The sequence below is a fragment of the Chenopodium album genome, chromosome 1 (assembly GCF_948465745.1).
Source record: "Chenopodium album chromosome 1, dcCheAlbu1.1, whole genome shotgun sequence".
NCBI lineage: Eukaryota > Viridiplantae > Streptophyta > Magnoliopsida > Caryophyllales > Amaranthaceae > Chenopodium > Chenopodium album.
Genome location: NC_137834.1, coordinates 42431466 through 42449049, shown reverse-complemented (window position 1 = coordinate 42449049; position 17584 = coordinate 42431466). Strand labels below are relative to the sequence as shown.

The window sequence follows — 17584 nt, the reverse complement described above, 5'->3', positions numbered from 1 at the left end:
TGGAATTCAGTTTTGATTTTAGCTCTGAACATCAGAAATGAATTCTAGAACTGAAATCAGAACTGAAATTCAAATCTGAATTCAGTTCTGGATTTCAGTTTTGATTTCATCTCTGAATATCAGAACTGAATTGCAGCTTGTGTGTGTGTATTTGCAAAATTCATTGGCTACAGTGTTGGGTTATTTTGTAGATTTTTTCTAAAAATTTTTGTTATCTGCTTCTCTGTTAGAACATATTGTCCACTTAACTGATTATTTCTTTTAACTTAATCTTGTTATTTTATTTAGATGCCAAGGGTAATACTACATTAGTAAGTGGTATTATTCTGCCAATTGACGTATGGAGTAATAACGGCGTCCAGTACTATGTCGAATTCAATGATTTATGCCTGCCAATTAGGAAGGGTGGACATATTTTGGTTAAATTCATTAGTATGATTGCGAAGATGGAGTCACATTGTCCAGTTGGGGAAAAAGATTGGAAAGCAATCGACAAGCATTTTAAAGGGAAAATAATTAAAGACATAAGAGTTAGTATATATATTCATCCCTAAGACATCCCTTGTCATTGCCTAAACACACATACTTAGACGGTCTCTTACTTCTAATAGATTACTTACTGATTTATATTTTTAACTAATTATTTTTACTGAAGGACCGTTTTGTGATTCCTCCTGGTGTGGAATATGACAACCAAGCTCTCAAGCGTGCCAATAAATGTTGGAGGCAGTTCAAATATTCTCTGAAACTGATTCATTACAAGCCACTAGAGAAGAAATTGGATGATATTTGTAATAATGTGCCACATGGAATTACCAGTAGTAACTGGGTTAAGTTGGTAAAATATTGGGATTCGGATTACGGGAAAGTAAGGACAATATTTACCTTATTGTTTACTCTATTAAACGTTATTTAATCTCTAACTAAAAAATCTGAAAATGTGATTGCAGACTATGTCAGCATGCGGTAAAAAGGCACGAGCTTGTCAAAATCAGATTCATACATCTGGCTCTAAAAGTTTTGCAAACCAACAAGCTGATTATGTACGGAATATATATGTCATTTTATATTTACTTAGGATATTAGTAAGAGAAAAGCCAAGTTATATGCGTTATATACTATTGTACACATATTTAATGCTTGTTTTGCCTTATTATTTATAGGAAGATGAACATGGACAAAAAATGAGCTTGTTAGCGCTGTGGATTAAAACCCATGCGGGTAAAGACGGAAAATTTCTTCCTGACACAGTCACTCAAGATTTTGTGGTATGGTTTTGTGACAGATTTCTGGAATCATTTTGTGTAGATTTTGTGGTGTGATTTTGTGTTATTTGTGGTCTTACATTACTCCTAAATGTTGGTATAGGATGATGTTAAAGCTAAGGTTGAAGAGTTGAGGATGGTGCACCCTAAGATGTCTGAACAAGAGCTCGAAGATGAAGCATTTCAGCAAACTATGTATGGCAATGAGATTCCCGATCGTCCGGTGGGTTACGGACTAGGGGTTAAAAAGGGGGACATTTACGGAGTACGTGGTGTATTAAGGAAGGAAGGCTATGGAAAAGTTCAAAAGAGGACTATTGTGATGGATAGTGTTAAAGAAGAAGTAAATGCGTTGCACAAAAAAAATGATACACTATCTCAAGAAAATGAAAAGCTGAAAGACGAGGTCGGACACAACAATCTTCTTCTTAAAGCGCTTGTTGGACAATTTTCTCAGATTGTAGGTGCAGTTCGTCAAGGGAATGCATCTCCGAGTCTTCTAAACAAAGCATCAGAAATCTTAGGAAAGGCAAAACATCAGGTAACAAAGTCACATTTCTCTTTATGTGTGTGAAAGTAAGAGCTTGTGTGAATGCTTGCTTGTAGTGTGTGTGTGTGTGTGTGTGTGTGTGTGTGTGTGTGTGTGTGTGTGTGTGCCCTGCTCCCCTGCTGCTTTTATACTGCTTGTCTGAATAAAGTAACATTTAGAGCCACTTTAAGTGTTAGGCTGATTAGTCTGACAGGCACATGGCTCTAATTAGTCTGACAGGAACAACCCTGTAATTATTTAGCAAGAATTCTTGTCAATTTAGCAACTTCGAAACAGAGATAATATTTGTAAATTCATTAGTTCAGTCCTCCCTCCTCACCTTAATACCCAACATTATCAACCTTATTTAGCAAGCTTTACAAACAGAGATAATATTTGTAAATCTCAGACCTTATACGGCAAAATAGATAAATGAGTAAAATTCTGAAGATTGAATCCAGCATAGACTTTTAACTGCACAATAGGTAGTAAAAATAAGTAAGAGATTGAATGCAGAGATGATCTTCAGAATTCAGTTCTGAATTCAAGAACTGAACTCAGAACTGAATGCAGAGTTGATCTTCAGAATTCAGTTCTGAATTGCAGCTCTTCAGAATCCAGTTCTGGAATTCAATTCTGAACATCATAATTCAGAGATGATCTTCAGAATTCAGAGCTGAACTGAATGCAGAGCTGATCTTCAGAATTCAGTTCTAAAATTCATCAGTGTGTGTGCGATTATATTTCAGAGCTTGTGTGTGTGTGTGTCATCAGATTTTGTCTTTTTGATCAAATTTATTTCTTGTTATTTCAAATATGATGCATTGATGTTTGTTGTTCTTAAGTGTTGTTGCTGTTTGTTGTTCTTAAGTGTTGTTGCTGTTTGCTTTTTGTCTTTTTGATCAGATTTTGTCTTCTTAAGTGTTGTTGTTGTTCTATAGTGCTCTTGTGTAACATACCAGTCTGTTTCTCCGTAGACCACACTAAGTAATTAAATAATTGACATAATGCCTTTGAAAACGAGGGCTTATGTGGAAAGGATCCCTCTATCCCTTTCATCTTATGTCTTACCAATCAAGAATTGATTTTTAGTTGGTGTAGCAAGAAGTTAGTATGGAGGACTGGAGGAGATTCTTGAATGGACCCAATGATCTATTTTTGGTTACTTGGCTTTTGATTCTTGAATTCAAGTAGAAGAATATTTATACTTGGCAGGGTTGCCAGAAGTCTAGAACTATTATCAATTATTGAAACTAGTATGTTCTGGTTGTTGATTTTTATTTAACCACCCAAATTGATTTTCTTGAATTTTGTCACTGAAACAAACATTTGGATTGTAACATCTCCAACTTCTTCTAAAATTTCTACTGAAGTTATTCTTATAGAAAGTATGAGAACCCACTTAAGGCTTTAAGCTGTGGATCATCCAACACATCATGAATTGAAATTTTCTGAGTAAATTGAATTCTAACAAGTCATTTTTTTTTCTGTAACTTGGCTCTTGTGTAATCTAGATTTGTATATAGTAGCTCTGTTTTATTTACGTATTTGTGCATAAGAATGGATCATGTTGCGTAGGGGGCTATTACTAAGTGCTTTTGGTTACTTAATAACCCTTTTAAAATAATAGTTTCCCCAAATTACCAAGCTTAGAGTGTAATGTACTATATTGTGTAATGTACTAATTTATACTTTGTATTTTTTTTTTTTTTTTGAAGATTGGAAAAGGCAATGTAGGTGCAACAAGAGAATAGGCCAGGACACTTGAGCATCAACAAGCGACTATATCGTCTATAAGGACATCGTCTATCTATTTTGGTTTTTAGTCTTATATTAGTGATGTAATTATTTAGGGACAAGCTACTATAATATGCGACTTTTTTTTTTTTTTTTTAAATAATTGTGTTGATGTTTTCTTTTATAAATTTGGTAATTAAGTACTACGTACTCTTATTACTGTTAATTAATTATTTTCTTTTAATCTAGTTATATAGAATATTTGTTTATTATTATTTTTATGTTATTAATTAATTTAATTTATGATAAATTTAAATAACTATAATGTATATATATATGTATGATGATAATAATTTAATAAAAGAAAAAAAAAAACTTTAAAAAAATTTCTAGACGCTTTTTAACGTCTACATATTTGCTCATTTTCAAATTTCAAAGAGTTTCCCGCCATACCATAGGCTGACACAAATAAACGCAAGACAACAAAAAGCGTCTCTAAATTTGATTATGTGGACAGGAAAAAGCGTCGCTAAAAAAACTACACATTTGGGATATTGCGCGAAATACGTAATTTTCGACGCTTCGTATATTAGTTTGGACACTAAAAGGCGTCGAGAATCTCGACGCTTTTTAGTGTCCTTGAACAATTTTCGACTCAAGGATTTTCGACGCTTTTTTGCAGCGTCGAGAAATAATTTTTGGACGCTTTTTAGCGTCGAAAAAGGGCCTAAAAAGCGTCCAGAAAACGCGCTTTTTGTAGTAGTGAAAAGTGATTTTTCTTGTAGTGTTGATTTCAATATCAGTCTACACATACAAATTTCTTTATTGTATGATTTTTGTATTTATTATTTTACTTGTTGACACACTAAAGATTATGATAGGAGTAAATCTAAGTTCAACAAATTAATGAAAGTAGTTTGCCTTAAGTTCAGTTTTATAAAAATATTACACCACTATTTCTTCTCCATAATTTTGTATTCACGTACAAACCTACTTACACCATACTCCGTATTTTACACCATTCAAGTCAACTTCAAAAACTATGTGAAGTTAAATTGATGCAATTAAAATTAAACCAATGCCCCAAGAAAAAAAAAATCATAATAATAAAAAAAAAAACTTAACTGATCTAATGAGTCATAAAGCCTAATCAAATTAATCAAGTCCTACCTCTAATCCTTGAAAATTTGGAATTCCAATCCCTTTTTGGACCATTGCGCAGTCCTAGCAATAACCCAATAAGACCCTGTTCTTTTGAACTTCTGGCAGAGTAGAGCAGAGCAGGGGTCAGCAAAGCAGAGCAGATTTCAGGATAGCAGAGCAGAGCCGAGCAGAGCAGAGCCGAGTAGAGCAGATTTCAACATTATTGTTATTGTTATTGTTATTATTATTATTATTATTATTATTATTATTATTATTATTATTATTATTATTATTATTATTATTATTATTATTATTATTATTATTATTATTATTATTATTATTATTATTATTATTATTAAGTGCATATACGATTTAGGTGAGTGAAAACATAAATATATGTGTACCATATTTAACATATGTTAATAGTAGAAAGATAAAAGACAACGGTTTACTTATATTTATTTCACAAAAATTTTAAAATAAAATTATTTAATGAGTACTAATGATTTTACTTATAAATTTGTCTTAATCATATATTTTTTACCTTAAAAAAAATAATAATAAATAAAGTACTACTTGAAAACAACCTCTTTATTTTTTTAGAATCTTAAAATGTATGGAAAGATTTAAAAAATAATTCAATTCAATGAACTAACAATCAATACCCACATAAAATGTTTCTACACATTGTGATTCTAATATCAAATGTTTATAAAATAAGTTGTTATTAATTGTTATTATTATTATTATTTATTTATTTGAAAGAATTGTTATAATTATTAGAAATTATCAATTAATAATATTATTAAATATTATTAGTTTGAATTATTATTATTATTGATAATTATTATTATTAATTATTATTACGATTAATAAATATTAATTTTTATTAATATTAATAATTATTAAAATTATTTTTAATATTAATAATTATTATAATTATTCAAAATAATAAATTAATATAATCAATACAATATTAATTATTATTATTGAATATTAATTATTATTGTTGTTATTATTAATTATTATTTGAAAATAGAGCAGAGCAGAGCCGAACACTTCTTTTGAGCAGAGCAGATTTGATTTGAGCAGAGCAAAGCAGAGCAGAGTCGAGCAGAGCAGAGCCGAACACTTCTTTTGAGCAGAGTAAATTTGATTTGAGCACAGTAGAGCAGAGCAGAGCAGCTCTAAAGAACAGAGCCTAAGTCCCGTGTTAATTGGGCAAACGAGCTGCACTATTTTTTTGCCTTCCAACAATAGTTTTGATTATTATCAGTTAAATTGATCATTTTTATGCTTTCAAAGTCAAATTTCCCCACTTTGACTTTTCTGGACAAAAGTTCGTTGGAAAGCTCCTACAGAGATTGCTTCAACAAACTTTGCTTTGTTCATTGTTAAGATAAAATTCTAAAGCTTCATCCTAGTGAACAAATTTTGTTCATTGTTAGTTTGTTACCATCTATTTAAACCTAACTCTAAACGGCAGTACAAACAAGAAAATAAAAATGCGTTGCGAAGAGTTGAACATAAAGTTGCTCTAGTTTGATACAGGTATTTACCAGAATCATGACCATTTATGTTTGCAGATACATGAAAGTTTCTGTAATTGAAAAAGATCAATGCACATCCACCATGCATTAAAAATACGCTGGAAAGAAATGATTGCAAAGAAATGATCAATGACGAGCATTTGTGAAAACTTTTTAGTTAATATTAACATTGTAATTTGTAAGATACCATTGAATTGTTTTGTTCCTAATGCCACAAATATAAAGCCAACAACAATGAATAAATGTCAAAATCTTAGTATCCTGGAATATGCTGCTAATAAGATTTCCCACAAAAGGAGATCAAAACAAAATACGGGTACCATAAATCTGAAAAGAATACCCCAACCAATTCCGTCAAAATCAGCACGGTTTTTTCAGCCAGAAAACAATTCACCATCAGTTGAAATCATATTTAACGTGTCCAAGGTATAAGCCGCAAGCAGGAGCCATGGGACTTGCAGCAGTAACGGATCTTGCATTCAGGATACATTTCACTGACGATAATTTATCACATTAGTCTCAGAATTAACCCTTACAGGCCTCATACACAAAGTGAAAAAAAACAGGAAACAGTTAACAAGTTAAAGTAAATCAAACAGAGACACACACACACGGAATCAAAAATGAAAAAAAGAAAAAACTAAAAGTTTTAAGGTACAGAAAGATCAAGGAGAAAGAGATTCAAATGTATAACCAAGTACAAAAAACACACCATCAGCAACTGTTATTTGTCCTGTGCCAACACACTTGAGAACACCAACGAGCAACCTCACCTGAACAGATTAGGCATATCCATGAACACAAATAATTAGAAAAAAAATTATTTAAAATTCATGTCATGGGGTAGAAGCAGTCTACATAGGCCATTTTCTTATTTAAAAAAGTTCAATCCAAGAATATAATATAGGGTTTTTCTATATAGTAACCCTGTTAATTTCCCTTTTCTACGTTGTGCCCCAACATATATAACTTTCCACACTGTAACCCCAATATACATTTTGTTTTCATACGATAACCCTGCCGTTATCCTGCCGTTATAAATTCCATTAGTGGAGCTCACTCTCAATTTATTAATATTTTTTTATCGATTTGCGTGTTGGAAAATGTTCCATTAAAGGTTTTTGGGGCTATTTTGGTTCTTAAGGAACCAAATTGAGCTCAAATTTGGCAAAAAAATAACTTAAATACCTCGTTTTGCTTATTAAGTAATGTTTCGATTTACGCGTTCACGTTTTAATACTTATAACGAGGCATTTACATTTTTTTTTTTTTTTTTTGTGAAATCTGAGTTCAATCTGGACCCTTAAGAGCCAAAATAGCCCCCCAAAACCTTTAACGGAACATTTTCCAGCGCGCATATTGATTAAGAAAATATTAATAAATTGAGAGTGGGCCCCACTAACGGAATTTTTGACGGCGGGATAACGATAATGTTACCGTATGGAAACAAAATGTATATTGGGGTTACAGTGTAGAAAATGATATATGTTGGGGCACAACGTAGAAAAGCGAAATTAACAGGATTACTATATAGAAAAACCCTATAATATAATATTAAATGGTTTACTGAGATTTAGGGTAACACATTCATGAATTTATTTTACTTAGAAAATGTAGTCTGGTTTTCATATAACTCTTGCTACTTTTCAAATAACCTTCAATACTATTTCCTATCTATCATTCCCCTCTAGCTGCTGGGTTCACTCATTCCTATGAAGTTTTAATATTAATTTTTGTTCATATATACACTACACATGACTTTCATTAGCAGTAATATTACAAGTCTTCACAGAACCACAGGTAAGGGGTAAAGGATACCAGCATAACGTAACACTGCTCATTCTCTTTGACATTTGCATTGCCAATGATCATATATACACAGAACTTAATAAAAAGACATTCATAAATTTTTATTAATGTTGTCATAGCTTTCATGTTAGGCATAAAGCTAGATTATTGGTGCAGCTTCCAGAAAGCTTCTGTTGTATACATAAATGCATATTAAGGGAAACTAAAGAGAATGCACCCACCAAATCCCCCCTCGAAAGATTCTGAAAATTTTTTAAAAAAAAACCAACCTGATGATATAGAAAGGAGCGTGAACGTGCTTTAACTACCAAGCAACGGTGTCCTCTCCTAATTCCAAACTGTTGACAAGATTCAGTGAGCTCTTCTCCATTATTGTTTGGAGAATCCTGAACACTGATATTACACTGCTCTCTCTCAGCAAAGGATGGAAAATACGGAACAGAAACAGATTCGGTGACATGAAGCTCATCTAATGTTCTAATGGGAGACTTAGCCTGTAATATTGAAGAAAAGCAGCAATTAATAAAACAAGTGTTATCGTGAAAACTGAAAACACGATATAAAAGAAATTCCTTTTAATAAATTTTTTAGTGCCAAAACAGATGATACAAGTTTTTTGCAACAAAAAATAAATCCCTTTTCACGTAAATTTACCAGCAAACCCTTACTTTCAATTCTTTCAACACATTAAACCATATATTATTAACTTATTAACCTAACTTAATCATCCCTCAATAAAAACTCTAACCCAGCTCTCCTCCCTCACACCACATCCACCCCCCACACCAACATTTTCTCTCTCTTCTCTCTCAAGCCACCCTCACCACCACTTCTCTCTTTTCTGTCACAGCCACCACCACCATATTTTCTCTCCCCTCCCTCACCACCACCATTGGTCATTGTCTCTTCATCAAATGGGATCAGTGCCACTTCCTCCTCCCCCATAACAGTCATCACCGCCGCCCCTCCACATTAAATTGGGTCACCGCCGGGATCCTCTCTCTTCTTTTTTGTTTCTACAACACAATTAAAACTTAGGGTTGAGGTTTTTATTGTTAAAATTTGACCATGAACACTCTAGACAAACTTGACCAAATAAACCATTAAATGATGATGGAAAGGTAATAATTTCCAATTTTGATCTTTTTTCTATAGGGTGGTTAGTGGTGGTTTGGAGAGAGGGGCTGAGTGGTGGCTGGTTTAGGGGAGAGGGAGGGTGAGTGGAGGTGGTGGTGGTTTTGAGCGGGGAGAAGGAGGGTGAGTGGTAGTGGTTTCGGCTGAGGAGATGGATGGTAAGTGGTGGTGGCTTCGAGGAGAGGACAAGTGGTTGGTAGTGATTTCAGGGAGAAGGGAGGATGGTTGGTTGTTGTTTTGGGGAGGAGGGTGGTATTGGTGGTTAGAAGGGTGGATGGTGGTGGCAGGGTGGTGTTGAGAAAGGGTGGGTGTTTGAATTAGGTGGATGTTCCAATGTATAAAAAGCTCAAGGCGCACTGAAGCAAGAGGGGTTTGGCTGCGCCTAGGTGCGCTTCTTTGAAATGAGGCGCAGTATATGGGCAGTCACAAAAAAAAAAAGTTTGCTTCAAGTGCGCCTCATGTGTGCCTTGAGTGTGCCTCGTGCACTTTTGGTGCACCTCAAGCGCATTGTTTGCGCCTAACCCAAAACACCTCGCCCAGACTAAATTAACTAATTAAGCGCTCACCTTGGTGCAAGTGAAAGGGTACAGGTATTGGTGGTGGTTGCCCTTATTTTATTAATTATCCTCATTCTCCCTCCTAAACCTCAATCACAAACCTTTGTTGGAAATGTGTCATTAATTTTGTTGCACAAAATAAGATATAGAGGTAGTATATATATAAACAAAACATTTAAGTCTATAATAAAGGGCTATTGGTAGTATAAAAAAGAGTATTGTATATAATTAAAGGGATTTGAATCTTTTGCTACTTAAGAATACAATATACAATTAAGGGGGTACCAATAGTTTTAAAAGGGGCATAGTGTTCAATTAAACGGTTAATACTATCGACTATTTTCAATCATATCAACTGTCATTTAAATCTTTAAATCATGGTAAGTTTCAGGAATAAGATACCATATAGACCTAAAACAAGTAACATAATAAGAGCCCTTTTGCCATAATTGAATCAAAATTAGTGCCAAAGTAAACAATATTTTTCATTATTACTTAAATATAAGAAATTCAACCCCTAAAATTTGTTTTCACGATTTTTATGATTGCCTTAAAGAGGAGAAATATTGGTTGCATAATATCATCTCCTAATACTTAATAGGCTCGTTGGTCTTGAGATACACGACATGCTTACATAATTTCTTGCAATACCCCCTTAATTACACAATACTCCTTGTTAAACTACCAGTGTCCCTAATCTTGAATATTTAGTATTTTCAATCTTCATTGTTAGACTTGTTTTCAGCGTATACGATATACACTTTCACCGAAACATAGTTTTAGGTAAATCAATTCACTATAATATAATAGGAAATTTTGGTAAAAAAAAAAATTTTTAAAAATAAAATAAAAAAAAAACTTTTAAAAGCACCATTTTGCGAAAAAATACCTTTTAAAAGCTTTTTGATTAAAGAAAATCACCATGTTCATATTTTTTGCAAAAAGAAACCTGTTTACTTAATTAAACTCTAGTTTACTTAATTACTCTCTAATTTCTTCTAATTACCCTCTAACCCACCTAATTATTTAATTATATTTAATTTATAAAAAAAAAAAAAAAAAAACCAACACACCTAACCACCAGCCAACCACCCCCATCTAAACCCGCCACCCAGGTGGAGGTAGGCGACCGGCCCTTTCTTTCCCCCTTATCCCCGCCGGCGACCACCCGAAACCCTAACTAGAATTTCACCTTCAAGATTATTAGCACTCACATTCAACCCTTGCAACTGACCTAAGCAAAACATTTCCGCCGGAATCTCGCCGGAAAATTGATTTTTCTGTAAGGAAAGCTTGTGAAGCATCTTCAAGTTTCCAATTGCCGGTGGTACTTTCCTGGTGAACCTATTACTAACAAGTCAAGCTCGCCGATGCAACCACCGGTCATCTCTGCCGGAAGCTCGCCCAAAAACCTTGGCCAACTCGGCAAGTTAAATATTCCAGCGGGAATCTCCCGAGAGAGCTTATTATTTGAGATTCAAAGCCGGACTACCCTTCCCCTTCCCTAACATGGACAGCCCTCCCCCTTCCCTTCCACCACCATAAAACAATCCCTGTTTTCTCTCTCCTCTCTTTTTAGCCATTGTTAAATGTTAATGATGGAGAATTGTGGTCGTTGGTGGTCGATTGGGGCACGAACAGAGCTGGATTAGATGGCAAATTGGGCTGCTGGGTTGGTTGAGGGAGGAATTGCTGCTGTGCGGTTGCTGGTGTAAGGTGGTGGCAGTAGTATGCGGCAGCTGTGCTGTTGGGGTTTAAGTGAGAAGAGAGGGAGCAACGGGCAGGGATGGTGGCAAGGTATTGTTGGGCTGGAGATGGAGCAGTGGAGGCTGCTGCGATGGAGGTGCAAAGGTGGTGAATGGTGCGGCAGTATCCTAATTGTTGTTAGGGGAGGAAGAAAGGGAGGTTGGTGCAATACACCAATACCCTCCACCCGTGAATTTTGTGTACAGCAGGAGACAAAAGAGGCAGCCACTTACCACCAACAACAACAAGCCTTAAGCCACAGCAAAGAGGGAAAACAGAAAACAGAGGACCGTTAAGGGGGCAGCAGGGGAGACAAGCAGCTTTAATCTTTTGTTTGTATTGTTCTAAATTAGTATAAGGACAATAGTAGCAATTGTAGTAATTAAGGGCTATGTTGCCTATTCTAGTAAGGTAATTGTAATATAAGAAGTAGTAGCTTAGAATGAGGAGATTATCGAGAAATTTGTAAGCCAACACTTGGAGAGTTATGGCCTAAAGCCATATTTATCTTTCGAAAGCTTTAAGCTTAGCAATCAAACACAACCTACAACTAAATTACTGTCTTAATACGCTAGTCCGTTGCACTTGGTATCAGAGCGGGAATGCCTCCGACACCACTGACGGTGACGCCGGAGAGGGTGGCGGCGTTGGAAGAACGCGTAGAGGAAATCCTTGAGAAAGTCAGGGATGGTGAGAACTCGATACAGAGGGTGTTGAAGAAGGACCAGGACGCATTCTTTGAGGAGATGCGAAACCTGATGGCGGCATTGCATCATAAGGAGGGGAATCAAACGTTCGGTGAAGGAAACTACAACGAAACCCCTTTAGGCAACGGTGGCCTGAGGTTTGGAAACTGGGAGCTTGGGAACGGCGGTGGCATCAGGCATGTTAACCACGGCAACCGTGAAGGGGGTGGGAATTGGCGTTATAGAAAGCTAGAAATGCCGACCTTCAGCGGATCCGACCCCGATGGGTGGATTCTCAGAGGTGAACAGTTTTTTCAATTTTATCGGCTGTCGGAAACGGAGAAATTGCAAGTTGCGGTGGTAGCAATGGACGGAGATGCGCTCTTGTGGTATCAATGGGAGAGCAGGAGACGACCTATGGTGAGCTGGGAGGATTTGAAGGGCCGCATTTTAAATCAATTCCGGCCGGTGAACTCGGGGTCTCTTCACGAACAATGGTTGGCGGTGGAGCACGTGACAACGGTGGTAGAGTACAGGAGGTTATTTATAGAGAAGGCTTCCCCGTTGTTGGATGTGCCGGAGAGCATAATGAAGGGGCAATTCATTAACGGGTTGAAAGAGGAGATCCGAGCCGAGATCCGCATGCTGAATCCATTAACCCTTGAAGACGCCATGGACCTTGCGATCCGGGTCGAGGAACGGAATCGGGTCAGCAGCTTGAGGAAAACGGGTGGGGCATTTTCCAAACCCGGACCCTATTCATATTTTAACCACAACCAGCTTCTACTCTTTTGGGTAGTGGGCCGGCCCAGAAGACAACCACAAACACCCCTACCTACAGCCCAATTCGACCCAGCTCTCAAACCAACCCATACCATAATCCAACACTCAGCCCAAACCCATCTCCACAACCATCATCTGAACCAACCTTCTTCATCATACTCCGGTAGATCAAACTCTAACACCACCCGTTTCAACGGTGAAGTCCGCCGACTTACCGAGAAAGAAATCCAAGATAAAAAGGCGAGGGGCCTTTGTTTTCGCTGTGATGGTAGGTGGACGGGGCCAACCCACGTATGTACGGCAAAGGGGTTGAGCGTATTGTTAGTAGATGAGGATGAATGCGAGGAAGAAGGTGAGCTTCAAGTCTTGGAAAATTCCGAGGAGCAAGTAGAGGAGGAAATTCTGACCACAGCTTCGATGAATTCAATTGTGGGGCTCTCTAATCCCAAGACAATGAGATTGACCGGGTTAATCAACAAGCAACCGGTGGTGGTCATGATCGACCCGGGAGCAATCCATAACTTCATTTCCACGGCGACAATTGAGAAACTCGGCTTACCAATTAGTGGAACTCAAACGTTCGGGGTGTCATTGGGAAATGGAGAAAGCATCAAGGGAAGGGGGCAATGCAAAGGGGTGCACTTAGAGTTAGGCAATGGTGTTGAAATAGAGGAGGATTTCTTACCCCTCAAATTGGGAAATTCGGATGTGATCATGGGAATACAATGGCTTGAAAAGTTGGGAACCGTTATCACTAATTGGAAAGAACAAGAGATGAGCTTTTCTTTGAATGGTCGAACGGTGGTGATTAGGGGGGATCCGAGTTTGACAAAGGTGGGGATAACACTTAAGGCAATGATTAAGACCTTAAGAAAAGAGGAAGGAGGTATTTTGGTAGAGTTGAATCGGATTGAGAAGCAAGTGGGCTGCCCAAGTGAATCTGGGCCCAAGGAGAATGGGCTGCCAGAATTTTTGAGGGGTGTAATTGATGAGTATGCTGAAGTTTTTGAGAGTCCGAGTGGGCTCCCTCCCACTAGAGGCCATGAACATTCCATCATCCTCAAGGAAGGAAGCAACCCGGTTAGTGTTAGGCCCTATCGCTACCCACAATTCCAAAAAGACGAGATCGAAAAACTCATCCGGGAAATGCTTCAAGCGGGCATCATAAGGCCTTCCACTAGTCCTTTCTCAAGTCCGGTGCTTCTCGTCAAAAAGAAGGATGGGTCTTGGAGGTTTTGTGTGGACTACCGGGCTCTCAACAAGGAGACCGTTCCGGATAAATATCCGATTCCCGTGATTGATGAACTTTTGGATGAGCTTCATGGGGCGCAACTCTTCTCGAAATTGGACCTCAAGGCCGGCTACCATCAAATCCTAGTTATGCCCGAGGACACTCATAAGACCGCCTTTCGGACTCACGAGGGTCATTACGAATTCCTCGTTATGCCCTTTGGTCTTACCAATGCTCCGGCCACCTTTCAATCATTAATGAATGAGGTATTTCGCCCCTATTTGCGTAAATTTGTACTTGTTTTCTTTGATGATATACTCATATATAGTGCTAGTGAGGATGAACATATTAATCATGTGAAATTGGTGTTAGCAATTCTTAAGAAGCACTCACTGTTTGCAAACTTGAAGAAGTGCGAATTTGGCAAGCCCAAAGTTGCATACTTGGGCCACATAATATCTAGTGAAGGTGTTGCTGTAGATGGAGAGAAAGTGGGCTCTATGGTGAGCTGGCCCAAACCGAAATCCTTAAGGGATTTAAGAGGATTTTTGGGGCTAACAAGTTATTATCGAAAATTTATTCACCACTATGCACACATTGCTAAGCCATTGACAGAGCAGCTTCGGAAGGATAATTTTGGCTGGACTCCGGCGGCCGACGAAGCTTTCCAGAATTTAAAACAAGCCATGGTTTCCGCCCCGATACTCACGATGCCTGATTTCTCGAAAGAGTTTGTAGTGGAGTCCGATGCCTCGGGGTACGGCCTCGGAGCGGTGCTAATGCAAGAGGGAAAACCTGTGGCTTTCTTTAGTAAGGTGCTCGGTCCACGGGGTCAAAGGAAATCGATTTATGAGAAGGAGCTTATGGCGGTGTGTTTAGCGGTGGAGAAGTAGAAACACTATCTTTTAGGCCGAAAATTTGTGATCCGAAGCGATCAACAAAGCCTCAAATATATTACTCAACAAAGGGAGATTGGGATGGAATTCCAAAAGTGGGTGCGCAAATTGGTGGGGTTTGAATTTGAGTTGCAGTATAAGCCAGGGGTGGCTAATAGGGTGGCTGACGCCCTCTCAAGGCGGGGCGGTGATGAAATTGAGTCAGGGGAGGAATTAAATGCGCTAGTAGCCACGCAAAGGGTGGAGTGGGAAAAATTGAAAGAAGACATCGCCAAGGATGCGGAAATTCAGAAATTGCTGGCGGAGGTGGAGCAAGGAAAGGCACTCCGAGGGTATACGGTGGAGAACCGCCAACTGTTGTATAAGGGAAGGATTGTTTTGCCCAGGAACTCAATGCATGAATCAGCCCTGTTTCGGGTCTATCACGACTCCCCGGAGGGAGGTCACACCGGCGAAACCAAAACGTACTTAAAAATGGGGGTGGATTGGTTTTGGAGCGGAATGAGGAAGAATGTGGCGGATTATATTCGAGGGTGTTCGGTTTGTCAGCGAAACAAGTTCTCACAGCAATTGACGCCGGCAGGTTTATTGCAAGCTTTACCCATCCCGGAGAGGATTTGGGAGGATATAAGTATGGATTTTATTGAGGGATTGCCGCGGTCGAAGGGGGTGGATACAATATTCGTGGTGGTGGACAGATTGTCGAAATATGCGCATTTTATAGGGCTCAAACATCCATTCACGGCTTACACCGTAGCTGAGGTATTTGTGAGGGAGGTGGTGCGCTTACATGGAATTCCAACAAGCCTCGTTTCGGATAGGGATAAGGTATTCCTAAGTATATTTTGGAGGGAGTTGTTTCGAATGCAGGGGACGGAGTTGAAGCGGAGCACTTCCTATCACCCCCAAACCGACGGGCAAACGGAGGTGGTGAACAAAAGGGTGGAGACGTATCTTCGATGTTTTGCGGGGGGACAGCCTAAAAATTGGGCTAAATGGCTCCCTTGGGCTGAGTATTCATATAATACTACGCCGCAAGCTTCCACTCAAGTGACTCCTTTCATGGCAGTTTATGGGAGAGAACCACCCAAGTTAATTCGCGTGGGAACAGGGCAGTCAGCGGTGGGTACGGTCGATGAGTTACTGCAGGAGCGTGACTTGATGTTGGATGAATTAAAGAGTAATTTAGTTCGTGCTCAGCAAGTTATGAAGAAGTACGCGGATGGGAAGCGTAGGGAGGAGGAATTTCAGGTGGGGAATTTTGTCTACCTCAGGCTACAACCGTACCGTCAAAGGTCACTGGCTAGGAGGCCATATGAGAAGCTGGCCGCGCGTTTTTATGGACCATATGAGGTGGAGCAGCGCGTGGGTAAGGTTGCCTATAAACTACTTCTTCCCGAGCAATGTCGTATACATCCGGTCTTCCATATTTCTCAATTGAAACGCGCAATAGGAGAGGTCCCTAACAACCCTACTATTCCACTTCAATTGACTTCGGAGCTCGAAATGATCGCTGAACCGGAGCAAGTTCTAGAGGTTAGGCGCAAGGGAGGGAGCAGTGGCAGCATTGAAGTGCTCATTAAGTGGCTGGGAATGCCAGAGTTTGAGGCTACTTGGGAGGAGGTCGAAGCAATCAAAGAGCAATTTCCGGACTTCCACCTTGAGGACAAGGTGGCACTTTTGGGGGGCGGTATTGCAATACACCAATACCCTCCACCCGTGAATTTTGTGTACAGCAGGAGACAAAAGAGGCAGCCACTTACCACCAACAACAACAAGCCTTAAGCCACAGCAAAGAGGGAAAACAGAAAACAGAGGACCGTTAAGGGGGCAGCAGGGGAGACAAGCAGCTTTAATCTTTTGTTTGTATTGTTCTAAATTAGTATAAGGACAATAGTAGCAATTGTAGTAATTAAGGGCTATGTTGCCTATTCTAGTAAGGTAATTGTAGTATAAGAAGTAGTAGCTTAGAATGAGGAGATTATCGAGAAATTTGTAAGCCAACACTTGGAGAGTTATGGCCTAAAGCCATATTTATCTTTCGAAAGCTTTAAGCTTAGCAATCAAACACAACCTACAACTAAATTACTGTCTTAATACGCTAGTCCGTTGCAGTTGGCTGCTAGCTGGTGGTAAAGGTGGTGATTTTTGTTTATTTTTTTAAATAAATTAACTAAATTATTAAATGATTAAGTGAGAGCTAAAGGGTAATTAAAAAAAATTAGAGGTTAATGAAGTGAATTAGAGGGATTAGGTTGTCTTTAACAAAAAAATTCACATTCGGGTTTTCTTTCGCAAAATGGTGCTTTTAAAAGTTTTTTTTTGACAAATTTTCCAAAGATGAGAGTAGGGCAAGTAATGTATTAAAAAATTGTAAAAGAAAATAGTGGAGTTAATAGTTTATTGAAAAGTAATGTATGAAAAAAATAATGAGAAAAAAAAATAAATAAATAAAAAAAAAAAAGGTAGTCCCTCCGTGTTTTTTCAAGTGTTAACACTTTCCATTTTCGATCGTGTT

General features: G+C 38.1%; 2 protein-coding genes across 8 annotated transcripts in view; one reads left to right on the top strand and one right to left on the bottom strand.

Annotated features, from left to right (window-relative positions):
* The first annotated feature begins 272 nt into the window (after positions 1-272).
* LOC145582900 (uncharacterized) lies at positions 273-3806 on the top strand. The gene is made up of 6 exons (XM_081639989.1): positions 273-530; positions 656-868; positions 951-1043; positions 1164-1268; positions 1369-1806; positions 3513-3806. Exons 1-6 carry the CDS (start codon positions 435-437, stop codon positions 3546-3548), a joined length of 981 nt encoding a protein of 326 aa, XP_081496115.1. The 5' UTR covers positions 273-434; the 3' UTR covers positions 3549-3806.
* A 2522-nt stretch (positions 3807-6328) lies between these two features.
* LOC145555644 (uncharacterized) overlaps positions 6329-17584 on the bottom strand; it is a 36791-nt gene continuing 25535 nt past the window's right edge. For 3 of the 7 annotated variants that reach the window (XM_081617395.1, XM_081617403.1, XM_081617390.1), the window contains 3 exons: positions 8303-8527; positions 6937-6997; positions 6331-6718 (listed from right to left, as the gene is read on the bottom strand). In XM_081617395.1, coding sequence (XP_081473521.1) covers positions 6621-6718; positions 6937-6997; positions 8303-8527 — 384 coding nt within the window. In that variant the 3' untranslated portion in view covers positions 6331-6620. Of the gene's footprint in view, positions 6719-6936; positions 6998-8302; positions 8528-17584 lie in introns of all 7 variants that reach the window. The other 4 variants (XM_081617410.1, XM_081617417.1, XM_081617424.1 and 1 more) reach the window with 4 other exon arrangements.

What these genes read in the sequence shown, in the direction of transcription:
- LOC145582900 (XM_081639989.1), top strand. Translation starts at nt 435, where the DNA reads ATGATTGCGAAGATGGAGTCACATTGTCCAGTTGGGGAAAAAGATTGG. An exon ending in AAATAATTAAAGACATAAGA is followed by an intron (nt 531 to 655) that starts GTTAGTATATAT and finishes TTTTTACTGAAG; the next exon opens with GACCGTTTTGTGATTCCTCC. An exon ending in TAGGAAAGGCAAAACATCAG is followed by an intron (nt 1,807 to 3,512) that starts GTAACAAAGTCA and finishes TTTTTTTTGAAG; the next exon opens with ATTGGAAAAGGCAATGTAGG.